We start from the raw sequence: 14,411 nt of genomic DNA, 5'->3' as shown, positions 1-14,411 counted from the left end.
TCAGCAGGTGAAACCTTGACAAAAACTGGAGATCAGAAATTGGACGAAAAATAGTCATCGTACAATAAAATAATGAGCATAAACTCATCATCAGCAGACAGGGGCAAAATGTAAAACAGTATTTAAAAGCTTGTGGCACCAGCCCTTAAATACGCACGACAAATGTATACAACAGCGAAGGGGCTCGTTGTGAACAATGTGTTTGTAGAATGATGCAGTGACGCAGATTAAAACTGTGTCAGCCTGCATCAATTGGTCCCTCCCACATGGCCCTTATCTGGATCAGTTAGACGCAGTTCATTCATGAGACCAGTGTGTAAAACCAGCATGGACTCTACCCATTTCACATGCGAGTCAGCTGTCTACATGTGAGAGACAGGGAGGAAAAACTGTGGACACAGTGACAAGTCCTCTAAGTCATAGACAAAAAAGGTCGGAAACATGCATGACAACTGTGGGAGAAGTCAAAAAAAAGTCAAAGAGATTAAATAAACTCATGAATAAAAAAATAGCATTGTCTTTACCATTCTACCACACCTCTACATCCAAGCTACTATAATCCCAGCAGTGCAGGTCACTGAAGCCCTGTAACCCCTGACCTCCACAAATAAGTCAAAGATCAGCAGAAGTCCTGTTTACTATGATTGTGCATATTTAGAAATGAACAACATATTACAAAGGATCTGAAATATCAAAACACTACTTTCTGGCTAAATATGTGAGAAAAGTTATTCAACTCCAAATGTTATAATTGGAGCTTTGATTGCTACAAAAGAAACCCACAGGGTGCCCACTACAATTATGCACAAAACTAGCAGAAACAATTACGCTGGAAATAAAATGTCCTTAAATGTTTAAATAACCTGGGCCAACTTGCAATGCACGTCATGGCACTGGAAGCCAAAAACAGCTCATCTCTACAGCAGTCAATTTCTCAGTGAGAACAAATCATTCAGTTTTATTTTGAGCAGCTATACTTAGTGCTCTGGCAGTGAAGTAACACAGGGAGTTGACAGACAGTCTTAGCCTGAAGGTGAATGAATCAAAGCAGCAAGATGTCCAGAATCAAAAGAAACACCTGTGTTATGACCATGACTGTTGGCAGTGGTGGGCTGAACCTGCTCCTCGGTCTGGCAGCTCTGGTCTCTGGTCTCTGAGGTGGTGCTGCTGTGGGGTTCAGGCAGCAGAGGGGGAATGGGCTTCCACAGAGACTTGGCTTGGGGATGGGCAGCAGTGTCGCTCTTTTCCTCGGCCTCCAACGGAGTTTCCTTGTGGTCCCAGCTTTCCGACAGAATTCCAGCTGAAGAAGTATTTTGGATAACGATTTGATCTCCTCCCTTGGGCTGCCCCTGTGGTGGATGCTGAGTGTCCAAATTAAGTTCCTCCATGTCCGTCTGACCACCACCCTAAGGGCCAAACCCAGAAATAAACATAATTTTACAACAAAAAATTGAACTGGAATTGTTCCTAAAACCAGCATCATCAAAGTTATCATTCAAAGGATGTGAAGGATTTCTTGCAACAGCAGCTAAGATACTTAGGTATGTCTCTTATCAGCTTTGCATTTCTCTCTTTTGCTATCGGAGCTAATTTAGATCAGTCCTACTGCAATTTTTAAAATGCTTTGATTTTTCACATAATTCTGATATTTAACACCTTTGTTGTGTTTGGAAGGATTAAAAAAATTGTTGTTTCCATCTGAACCAGCAACAGAAGAAGCAATACAGTGTTAAAACATTTTTTTTATGTTCAGTTTTCTTTTTTCTATAATTATCAGCCCGGAGAATGCTAAAAGCAACTTTTACACGTTTCAAACTTTTCAAGACATTAAATTGGTAAATTAATGCACATTATTGGTAAAAGTGTGGGCTCAGAACACCTGGATGTGAATGGTTCCCATGTGTATGGCCATCATGTTGGCCGACTATTTGTGAGGGACCATTATCTATGCCTTACACAGCCGAGTTTGAGCAGATAAGTGACACCACTCCAGCTTCTGAGGTTTTACATGTTCTGTTGTGTCTGTTAACCAGACCTTCTTTCTCTTCCAGTCGCTAATCTTTTTTCTTTCCCACGAATCAATTTATTCTCATTTTCTGTCTGCGTCTGTCTGACTAACTGCGTGTGTCCCTGCTGCCCTTTGAGATGGATAAATGAGTCCACATTAGGCGCATTACACTGCATCGCCACAAGACGTACCACTTTGGTACTGGGTCACTCCATTCATGCATGTATGACAGGGCAGAGCACATATGCTCAGCTAAGCCACATAACCAGATAAAAGCTATTAAAGAAAAAAAAAAAAAGAAAAAACGTTAGAATCCTGACTTATAATTTTGAAAAATAAAAGAAAACTTAAAATCACATAATGCACACTAAAACACAGCTGAGCAAAAAAGAAATTCAACCCATATTAGAATGTGTGAGTTATGATTTTTAAACATGACTCATTTTCTATTGATCTCAGAAATGATACAGCGTACATCATGAGATAATGACATCCTTATTATGAAACTTAATTTAAAACAAATGAAATATTTGTAATATTCAGCCTTAATTCTTTTAGCTGAACTTTGTTGTTGCATTAAAAACATCACCATGACAATGTACTTAGGATTACATTTGTTTTTAAAGGATCTTAACACACACATAGTGCTTTCCAAAATGATCCAACTTTTCCACCTGATGACCTTTGCCAAATGTCTCCCCCTCTCTTTGGCCTCTTTCCTGTTTACCTACTGTCGGAAAAAAAAATATATATATAAAAAACAAAAAAAACAAACATCCCATAATTGTGAAGAGGAAGAATATTACACATGTTCCACACACTAAAACAGTTCTGCACACACTGCAGAACTACCAAGACATGGCTATTAACCTAAACTGACAAAGAGAGCATTAATCAGTGCAGCAGCCAAATGGACAATGGTAACTCGGGAGGAGCTGCAAACATTAACAGCTCAGGTGGGAGAGTTTGTTTACAGGGCAGCTATTGGTCGCGCATACCACAAATCTGGTCTTTATGGAGATGTGCCAGGAAGAAGGTCATTGTTGAAGGAAATGCAGCAAGAAGTCCTATTTAATGTTTTCCATAGGCCAAGTGGAGGAAACAGCTAAAATCTGCAAAAGATTCTCCAATCAGAAGGAAACAAAATTGAATGTTTTACCCTACATGCAAAAATCTGTGTGCACATCACCCGTCCAGCAGGATGACTCCAAATATACAGCCAAAGCTCCAATGGATAGTTTAGATGAAAGAATCTAAGAATACTCATGTGTTAGAACAGCCCAGTCAAAGTCCAGACATAAATCCATTTGAGAATCTGTAGCAAGACTTCAAAATTGTTTACAGACACTTTCCAACCAGTCTAATGAAAAGAGACATACCTGTAGCTGTATTTTTAGGGAATGTCTGGTTTTCCAAACTATTGGCTGAATACAGATGCATGCCACACTTTTCAGGTTTGTCTTTGTAAAATAATAATTTTAATAATAATAATAATCTTGAAAACAATGTCTCAGTTTCATTCCACTGAAATGAAACTGAACTGTGGTGGTAACGTGACAAAATATGTAAATGTTCAAGGCACTGTACAGCTCTTATAACAGCTAATACTCAAAAGCCAAGCATATAGTACCTAAATAATTCTAAATGTAGTTTAGGCAGATGAATGCAGTTTGTGAGATAAAAAAAAAACACCTCTGTTTTGTTTATTGAAGTATTTAAGGTCCCTTCAAGTAGTTAATTTCTTACCTAAAATAGAAAGCATTAAAAAGATTCTCAGGTTTAGAAAACCACTGGGAATTTATTTTTGGAAGCCAAAGAGCTTCTAAAAAGAGGAAGAGCAAATTGATATAGGTGCAGTTGCAGGAAAATGCACCAAAGTGCACTTGCTGAGATGTGACCATGAAGCAAAATCACTCGACCAGTTTTATGACTGGAATAACAGATCTGGATCTCATCATCCACAACCTTACTGGGAAAAGAGGAGTTACATGTGAGTGTTTGTTCTTCCAGTACCTGTCTGCGGAGACAGTGAGAAGTCTTCCTCCCAGCTGATTTTGGGGCCTTTGCCATGTTCCCAAGACTGGCCTGGTGTACCACACGTTCACTACCAGCTTACACCTGTAACAACAGACCACATGAGCCAATGAATTTCAAAATGCATGAACACATGTTAATTCTTGAAAAACAGGTAGATTTAACTGTGACTGTACAACAAAACACAGACTTTTACAAAAATGTGTTACTTGAGTTAGCTTTGTAAATCATCTGGCACACACTAAATTTCACTGTCAAGTTGAAAAGAGTGTAAGAAATGTGAATAAAGAGCAGGTAATAAAATTACAAATGTGGCGGTGGTGATCAGAGGATTTCAACACTTGACCCACCCTGACTAGTTATCAGGAAAGTAAAAATCAGTGAAATTACTTTTCATAAGCTCATCAGCTATTACTGACAACAACCTCTCTAATGTTAAGGTCCTCACTGCTCGAGGAAGACGCACTTAGCTATTCTGAGCATCATAACGGAGCTTAAAAATGAAGATATAGAAGGTAGACAAGCTGTTTTCAGAAAGGCAACTATTTTCTACAGAGGGATATAATTCAGGCTCTAACTACAAGGAGTTAGATCACAGCAGATAACAGGAAGCAGGATGTATTACAGCAAAGGTACTCCATTTTATCCTAAAGAGTCTAAATCTATGGTAAAGATCCACTTACTCTATAAATGCTAACTAGACTGATTCTACTGTTTACCAACATACATATATAACACTAAGAACAGTTCTCATATACTCTAAGGTGCGACACAGGTCTAGACCTAATACAAGTAATTCACAACCGACCACAACAGAAAGGTTTCTTAAGGTTACAATCAATCAACAAATCTGAGTTTTATTTCCTCTACAACATTGAGTTGGACACCAGTTATTTATTTTAATGGCTCCTGTAAGAAAAAGGTGAATATTTTATGATGTGGTGCACATTACATGCTTAGATGCACAACAATAGATGAGATAAAAAGTTAGTAAACACGGAGAAATAATCTGTCTTATAAAGAAGTAAAAGAAATGTTGTGATTTTGTGGTTTTTATTTGTAAAGGAACCTCTGTGAGATAGCTCTGAAACTTGGGCTTTCTTTAAGAAACTATTTGGTATAAACATTTTGTAGTTAAAAAGGTTGCATTTTCAGTCTGTCTGGAAAAGAGAAAAAGGTATTTTATTATTTACAGTTCCTAAAGAGAAAATCGGTATCAGCAGTCCAACCTTTTAAGAGTCACTGTACATTTCACTGTCTTAGATTTTTTTCTTTTTAAGATCCACTTTTGCCAGTAAAAAAAACTAACGCTTTGCTCCCCTCTAGTGGACATTATTGATAAACTCGGATTGCACTACTGGGCCGCAACTATTAAATAAGTTCAATTCCAGCAGGGGTTGTAAGAACAATCAAAACATGTCCATTTCATTTTTTTGTAACTGTGTGTAGTTGAAATATGGTATGAGTGAGGCTGACTAAAAACTAAAAGACAAACATTAACAACCAAAAAAGGCTGCAAGAAATGGGATGTGGTTTGGATGTCAGGCAGTAAGTGAGAATCCACAAATCTCTTCTTGAAACTGAAAAAGATGTAAGAAAAAAAGAAACATGTTTTTTATTTATGCTAAACTACATAAGGCCAGTAATGTATGGAATAAGTGCTAAAAGATAGTGGTGGAACGTTATGACAGAAATAGAGAAAATTTAAGAAAATGAAACTTGACTGTAGAGCGGAGGTGTCCATCTATGGTAGAGTTAAAAAATGACTAAAGAACTGTTGCATGTCTATGACTTTGTCAGGTACCAACAATAATATTTCTAAAACTTGAGTCAACATACCCCCAACTTTAAGATTGTTGTAGTTTCCCAGAAAGTCCAGCAGAGGGAAACAAACGTGCCCGTAAATTGTTTTGGTAGTTTAAAAATGTTTTTTAGTCTTAACATCTCAAAAAGAACTGTCATGGAGCACTGAACAGCATGAGCTTGTGGGTACAAGACAGCAAGCATGTTCATGGAACATATTAAGGCCAATTAGGTATCTGGAGGAAAACAAATACAGAAATTTGTCAATGATATACAAAATACACAACAACACGCCATCCCTGTGTTCATGTAAAAGCAAAGGTCAAGCTGTTCCAGCAGAGAAGTATGCACCAGGAAATTAAATCAAATATTTTACATGGTAACAGCTGTGTAAATTATGGTATTGTCACAGTGCTATGCTGTTGTAATTTAACAGCTTGTTTTATTGTTTACAAGGATTAAATCTACTTAAAATGCATAACAGAGACACTTTAATTGCATAAGTTGTAGCTCAGGTAGATTTTTTAAATCTAGATTTTCAGGTCACTACCAAAATCAAAATAAGCACATTTATTTTCCTTCAAGTCCAGGCTTCAGGCATCTTCTGAATCCTGAAACTCAGTGCTGATGATAAACCAGATTACTACAAGGCAATAACTCAACAGCAGAGGCTGAAAGGATGGACCTTTGCTTTAATAGCTGGAGTGGAGCCGCGACAGAAGAAGAGATGATAAAATGTCAGTCTGTCAGAGGTAAAAATTAAGTATCAGTTAAAAAAACAACAAATGATAGTTGATGCTTGCTGATGTCGTATTTCCGCCGTGTATAAAACCGAGCCGTGGCACCATGTAAACAACAGATTCTGTTTAAAAAAAAACTAAGATGCTACAGGTGAAACTAGGCATTTCTTCTGAACTGTGTCAGAGCAAGAGTTTACTGAGTTAGAATTAGCTGTGCTAAAAGACAAAACAAAAGGATTGATACAAAAATTTACTTTTGAGCAACTTGATACATTAGCTGATTTATTAAAGACTAGATAACCAGTTCAGATGAAGTCAAATCCACTACAAAAGGACAGATTCAAAAACACTTTTCATAAACATTTCCAATTTGGCCATATCTTTGTTTAATTAATTATAACCTGGTGAAACATGTTGTGTGTGGTTTCATAGAGATGCACCGATCAACTGGCCAGAGATCGGAAATCTATCATATGTTACTTGGTCGTCAATAACTGGTGATAATCCAGTCAAATATTGCAAAAAGATCTCAATTCTCTTTTCCTACAGTCAATAAACACATCAAACAACAGCATGTATTTTCATGCACTTAGTTCGAATGCAAACAAGATAAAGGAATATGAGCTTTGATGCATCAAAACAGGAATAATTATGTCAACTTTCAGTCTCTATATTTTGTGTTGCCTTTAAACTTCCTACTACTAATGGTCAAAATCAGCATCAGCAGGTCAGACCTCACTTGGTATCTGCCTGGAAAGGCCTGATCGGTGCATCTCTATGCTGTTGCACACCATAGGTGAGATTAAACTAACTCTTTAACCTGGTAAAGACCAAACCATTTTTACCTTAAAACACATGAATTAACATGGGGTGTGCTTTCTTTTCACCATGACTGTGCACTCTGAAAACCAGTGAAAATGAAGTACTTCTTACTGACTGAAGAGTAAGTCATAAAGAGTGTCAAGGTGGAGTTAAATAAGGGTAAATAATAACTGGGAGCTTGCATCCCTTAGAGGAAACAGAACATTTGTAATGAACAGACATTGATTTATCATACTGCAGATATGCACTTTATATGCTAACAGAGCAACAAAGCACAGCTATCACAATAAATAAAGTTCAGTGGGCAGACAGCTAAATAGTTCTTTCTTTTAGAAGTTACTCTAACTTCTTCTGCTTTAGTCCTGAGTCTGACAACCCCTCTAATGATAATCCTCTGGCTTGGTGATGGTACCAAAAACCTTCAGAATCTCACTGCTGCAAACTAGCTCACCGTCCTATAAAATGGTAAGTGGAGTGATATATATATATATATATATATATATATATATATATATATATATAAGCTACAACCAATTGCACTCACATACGCACGCAGGCAAGTTCCTAGCCCGGGGTCACATCAGCATATGGAAGGACACTGGAATTTAACCCCCAACTTGCACGACAGCTACTCTACCCAGTACCCACTGGCCCTACAATAACTTTGCCTCTTAATAAACACAGATCTCCTCCTCATATTTTTCCCCTTGCGGTACCAGTTTTCAACTTTTCTAACAACATCTTATAGATACAATAAAACTGGTCCTCGATCAGCTTCACAAACGATCTTGTGTCACATGTTGATGGGCTAAAAGAAACATTTACCGTGAATAAGTGGCAGTCAACCTGCAAAAAGAACAGGTTCCCCTTGCTTACAAAAAAGCCAAATTTGGACAATCGCGGTTTGGGAAGTGAAGGAGCGCCACAAGTTACTCTAAATGAAGAACCGCTGTTTCCAAACAACAGTTTGCAAGATAATAATGACAGCCTCGTGGAGGCAGCTACCCAAGGAGATTACCCAATTACAACAACTATTCTTTTTATTTTTGACTAAGCATTGAAATAGTAGCCATTTTTTCCTAAAGGTGGGCCGTACCTATAGAATTGTCCCCTGGCAACGTGGCCATGTTGCCCTTATGCCAGATCCAGGCTCGTGTATTCCTGACCAAGTTGTGTTTATGTAAGGCAGATTTAAAAGGAGAAAAAAATAAAATCAGGCTGTCATTACATTTCAGTTTATAGTTTCTTTACTTATTAAACAACAATTAATTCCATCTTAATAAGTCTCCTAAATTGGCAACAAATTTAAGCTCATGTGAAATGACACTCCCTCCTCTCCCCTTGTTAGTGGGAATAAAAATCTAGTTTTTACTACATGTGTCTTGTTTGGTTGTTGCCTAATAAGTGTTAACATGTTAGCTCTGTGGCCCCTGACCACCGGCTGAAGGTCTTAGCTTACACCCGATGCAGCTTGGAATACACTCCTTCACTTCATCTAGAATAAGTCGCTTTGGGTAAAGCATGAGGATGAGTGACTTCAGCTTGATGAAAATCTCAGTGCATTAGGAAACATCTTAGTAAAACTAAGTTTTTACATGACTCAAACCTTGCTGTGCTACCTGAAATCGTAAACAGTAATAAACAGATTTATCTTGGGATCCTGAGTCTGATTTAAATGTACAGCGGTATCCAGTAGGTTGCAAATAACAAATAAAGACCACTAGGAGCTAATTACTTTGCGGAGAGGCATTTCATTGAAAAATCTGACAAGCTAGTGGACATGAAACCCCCAGAGTCAAACATCTAAAAACAAAAAACACAGCCAGAATGGACTTATTTAAGGGCTTAGATGTATCTCAAGGATGTAAAGCAAATGGATTTGGCCACACACACACACTCACCAATAATACACTAAGACACATAACGCAAGGGACTCTCGCATTTCCATGGCAACAGACAGTCTTGGTTATGAAGTAGTGAGTCCCGTTATGACTCAGGTAATAAAAGGCTAAAACTTGGAAATCAAGAAGGGTAAGGTGCCTTTTGCCCAAGCTCTGTATCTATTTACTTGATGTTAGTTGCTCTTTTAAGGTAATTACAAATACTTAAAAATGTCAATAATATTTTCCTTCCAGTGAACAGAGGAGGGTTAAGTATCTAAAATACAATGAGATGAGATTTAATTGACCTGTTCACATAACCACTGAAAAAAGTAACTCTTTTACACTAAAATCAAAGTTCAGACGATCAGTGATAAAAAGAACAGGTTTGATAATGGCTAATAAGCGGAAAAAGATGACACATGGCTGGAATGCCAGATAAAACAACACATCTCAGGACTTTAGATTGTAAGTCTAAAGATCATTTAAATGTTTAGACTCAAACCTCAGAACAAACCCATGACTGCAATGCGTTGCAAAAGTACTCACACCCCTTGAACGTTTCCACATTTTATCGCGTTACAACCCAGAACAAATTAGCACATTGTTGTCAAGTGGAAGAAAAAGATATCTGGTTTTTAAAGCTATTTACTCCTAAAAATCTGAGAACCACAGCTTGGTGGGAGAATTTCTTAACAGGAAAACAAGCATTGGTGTATTCTTCATGGAATAGAAGCAATAGGAAAACCAAAGTGCCTTGTGTGAACTTTGCTGCAAGCCATGTAGGGGACACAGTAAACAAGTGGAAGACGGTGCTGTGGTCAGATGAGACCAAAACTGGACTTTTTGGCCAACATGCAAAATGCAAAACGTGTGGTGAAAAACTAACACACTGTATATCACCCTGAATGCAACATTACCACTGTTAAATGTGGTGGTGGCAGCATCATGCTGTGGGGAAGCATGTCTTAAGCAGTTACCATGGCTGCTAAGTTATGGTAAATGGACTCAACTGACATTGTACAGTTCTAGTCATAGTCAGAGCACTTTTATATATTCACCTCACTGTATTCAAAATGCTCACATACTCTACATTCATGGGGTAAGTGCCTTGCCCACATGGCAGGGGAAAGGAATCTGGAATTGAACCCACGAATTTGCGATTGCAAGACGGATACTCTTCTCACTGAGCCACAGCCACACTTGATTGGAAGATGGACGGAGCAAAATACAGGACAATCCTAGAAGAAAACCTGTTAGAGGCTGCAAAGGAATTAAGGCTCTGGCTTATGCTCACTTTTCATTAAGACAATGACTAAACCTTCAGTGTTAGCCACAATGCAATGGTTTTGAACAGAGCATTTCCATGTGTTGAACTGGGTCAAAGTCTAGACCTAAATCCAAGAGGGAATCTGTGGCAAGACTTGATAACTGATACTTATGGATGGTGCCCATCCAATCTGACAGATCGAGCTATTTTGCCAAGAAAATTGCCCCATGCTTTAAATGACTTGCAGCTGGAGGTGCAGCAAAATGTATTTCTACTGAGTACAGATAAAACAGATGGATTTGTAAATGATTTTTAAAACCATGAATACTTTTCCTTCCAGTTTACAATAAAACCCAAATACAATACATTTAGGATTCTGGTTGTAATCTGACAAAAATTATGAAAAAGCTAAAGTGGTATGAATACTTTTTTCCGAAAATCTTCCCGTACACCAACAGAGCACTGAATCCAGCTCCCAGCAGACCAAGAACAAGGGTCTGTGCCTACAATCATCTTCCCTGTATGCATTAACCCCATGGTTCTGGTTCCATTTAAAGCTAAATTTATACAACAAAACAGGCTACTCCACCAGTGCCTAATAATTCACAAACACACCCGATGTTAACTTCCATCTCCTGGGGTTTTGTTTGTTCGCGCCAGAAAATAATGCTTTGGTGTGCCGACCATTTGGAAGCAACTATTTTAAAAAGGCAAATATATTGTATGTTCAGAGAAAACAGAAGATATTATCCAGTGTGAATACAAAAAGGCATCCACTCCTTTGCAGAGCAGAAAATAAAATATGGCACCCCCACAAAAAAAAGAAAATCATTTTATTTGGCCTGTGTGCTTATGTTTACCCCCGGCATATCAACGTATCAATAACAGTTGAACTGTTTGCTTGGTTCTAGAGCCAAGAAACGTGTGGCAGCAATCAGTGTCCTCTGATATTTATTTCCTGTGGCTGAGCAGAGGCGGTCTGACAGGACGATATGCTCTGACATGATGCTGACAGCTGGCAGACACACCAGTGATACCAGCTGGCCACAGGACAGTACAGACAGCGCCATAGCCAACTGGTACACATCCATATTGCTTGGTATTACAGACACTCAGCACTCAGTCACTGAATGCTGCAGTTTAGGTGCTGTTCTTGTGATGCGATGGCAGGTTTACATCACCAATGGCAATGTATATACTACAAGTACAAATAGGGCTCATATAAATAAAGGCACTTTGAGCAGTGTTGTGTAAACACGGCTCATTCTACGCTGCCAATTTACAGACAAACTCTAGAGATTCTCACATCCAGTCTATAAGCAGCCTCATGTGCTAACAAAGTTATAATACATCAAACATGATCACATTTTCTGCATATTTGTTCGGAGTGAAAGGTGACTTCCTGAGACTGACCTCAGTGGAAACAACGCATAGATGTTAAAGTGTTGTACAATATATTAACTACAACACAGGTCCTATCAGGTGTGTACATATACTCATCATAGCCATGAACTTACACTGAACTGGTTTTCCTTCTAACATCTTTACTGAACTATAAAAAAGAACTAGGTATACTAGTTTGGATTTATTGTGAAGGTGTTTTAATCTACTCCTGGTCAAGATTGTACATGCAGGCTGCAATAAATACACTACATAAAACCCTACAAATGTTTGATTAAATGTCTCATATCAAATTCTATCTTGATCATGTGATTTTGAAAGAAACTGCAAGCTTCTGCCAGCATATTGGTGTGAATAGCTGATTACTCTTGGTAGAATCTTAAAGTTCGTTAAAGCTGGTTGGTTGTACAGTCCATAGACTGGTTTGAGGCCATTCCAGAAGTTTCATGTTAGTCTTGATCTGTTCCAAAACCAGATTCGATGTGTGTTTGGGGTCATTTTCCTTTTCGAACACCCAATTTTTACCAAGTTTCAGCTGTCTCACTGTTGATTTGAGGTCATGTCAAAGAAGTTAATCCTCCCTCTCATTATTTCATGAATGGAAGAATGATTCTTATCATGATACAGCCATCACCATGCTTGACAACTGGTACAATATTCTGACCTGTCTATATGGGCAGCTCAAAGTGTCTTTTTTGTCTGCCTTCTATTTTTGGTCAGCACCTTCTCAGTCCACGACGATGTGAAACTGACTTCATGGTGGACAGTGCTGCTTGAGCTTTGGTGGCTCCTGGGTTGCTCCCAATTGTTCTAAAACATTTTCACATGAAGGGGATAGTTTGGTTCAAAAGGTTGGAATGTGGACACAATTTATTGATCCAACAGGATCCTAAATATGCATTAAAACTGTTTTTAAAAGGGATAAAGTTGTTAAGCTTATTCAAAGTCTGGACCTCAAATATACCTAAAAATGTTGGGCTGTGCTTTAAAGCTTAACCATAGGAACAGTTAAACTGAACCCCACCAACTCTTTCAAGAAGAAAACCTAACATTGACTAATGTGTTGGTTACACCATCCCATGAAGAAAAAACACTTCATTCTACTGGAGCAGAGAACACTTAGAACCTTATCTTTAAGGTTTAAAGTCCATGCCATAAGGTGTAGACCCACTCAAACTAATAGCATCATTGGTCATTTGATCATCAAATTTCTTCAACTTTATATTTTTATCTGGTCAAAGTTCACTTGACTGAAAGTGATAGTCTCAAAAAGGTCCAAAGTCACCACTGAATTTTAACTTTCATCGTATGATTAAGACAAGGAACAGAACAGGGAGAATCACGCACAGGAACAGACTTACACCGACATTTACACTGGAACTTTATGAATGAATTCTGCAAAGTTCATTTTCCAGTGTTACTTTAAAGTATGGACAGACCCAGCATATTAGAGGAACATGAAGAGATGCAGCAGCTGAGTGTCTGTAAAAGCAACACAGACACATTTAAATAAATATAGCCATGGGATGTGCATAATGAGCATTTTCAGACCAGATGTGGAATGACAGCTCTGAAAATAAAAGTGAAATATTAAACATAGGCACTGTATTTTGTGAATGTTAAAAAGCAAAGAATGAGAGCAATAATTCATATCACCTGAAGCCACTCTACCCTGAGCTAACACTGTCGTGAGAGTAGACCTGACAATAAGTTCTCTAAGAAGTCAGAGGCACTTCTATCACTGAGAAGTAAAGAAAAAAAAAAAACTAAGCAGCTCCTTGTTGAGGGGTGAAGCTGTGCCCAAGACAACCTTCCCCTTCACCACTGACACAGCAGCATATGAGTTCAGCTAGGCTGTTAAGTGAGAGTGCAGGCTGAACAACTAGCTGACCCAGTAACAGCAGAGCCAGATGCTGATTTTCTAGTTGCCTGGCTGAGTGGATTCTTCACCATATGTGGTTCTGTTTGCTTCACAGACTAGTTATGGAACTGGCAGGTTAATTGGTTTGTTCAATTACTTCACCTGAACTTGGATCTGACAAGCTGACTCAGTGACTGAACACAATAATACATCATTAAACTGACTGAATCATACAATGACATCAGCTGCAAACCAAAAACCGACAACTGCAGGACTTGAGCCCAGAGGAAGCAGGAAGTCCTTACTGCTGCGTTTATGTCAAGTTAACCTCATTTCAAAGAAATAACAGACAGCCAACTAATGCTACCAAATATATAAAAACACTGCAAAGAAAAGTATTAGAATCATAAATCACATGGCTGCATCTTATGTAGCACCAACACATATTCAGGTCACTCTTGTGCTCCTCCACAAGCTGAACTGATCCTCTCCACAGTGTTAAAACTTATGAATCTTCTTTATGTTTGTTCTAAGAAATTGTCACCATCCTAATCAACAGGCTTGCAATGTCGTGCTACAGTATGTGAACTTT

At 38.3% G+C, this 14,411-nt stretch overlaps 1 protein-coding gene across 5 annotated transcripts in view; it reads right to left on the bottom strand.

The window, feature by feature from the left end:
- Positions 1–14,411, bottom strand: part of znf800b (zinc finger protein 800b) — a 40,452-nt gene that overhangs the window by 20,096 nt on the left and 5,945 nt on the right. For all 5 annotated transcript variants that reach the window (XR_007042085.1, XR_007042086.1, XM_047390048.1 and 2 more), the window contains exons 2-3: positions 4,022–4,126; positions 1,079–1,406 (exon numbers count right to left, since the gene is read on the bottom strand). Coding sequence is in view for 3 of the 5 variants with exons in the window: in XM_047390048.1 (XP_047246004.1) it covers positions 1,079–1,406; positions 4,022–4,078 (385 nt within the window). In the remaining 2 variants the exon portion in view is untranslated. The remainder of the gene's footprint in view (positions 1–1,078; positions 1,407–4,021; positions 4,127–14,411) is intronic.

This window comes from Girardinichthys multiradiatus, chromosome 17 (genome assembly GCF_021462225.1).
Source record: "Girardinichthys multiradiatus isolate DD_20200921_A chromosome 17, DD_fGirMul_XY1, whole genome shotgun sequence".
Lineage (NCBI taxonomy): Eukaryota > Metazoa > Chordata > Actinopteri > Cyprinodontiformes > Goodeidae > Girardinichthys > Girardinichthys multiradiatus.
The sequence above is the reverse complement of the archived record's forward strand: the minus strand, read 5'-3'. Positions and strand labels throughout refer to the sequence as shown.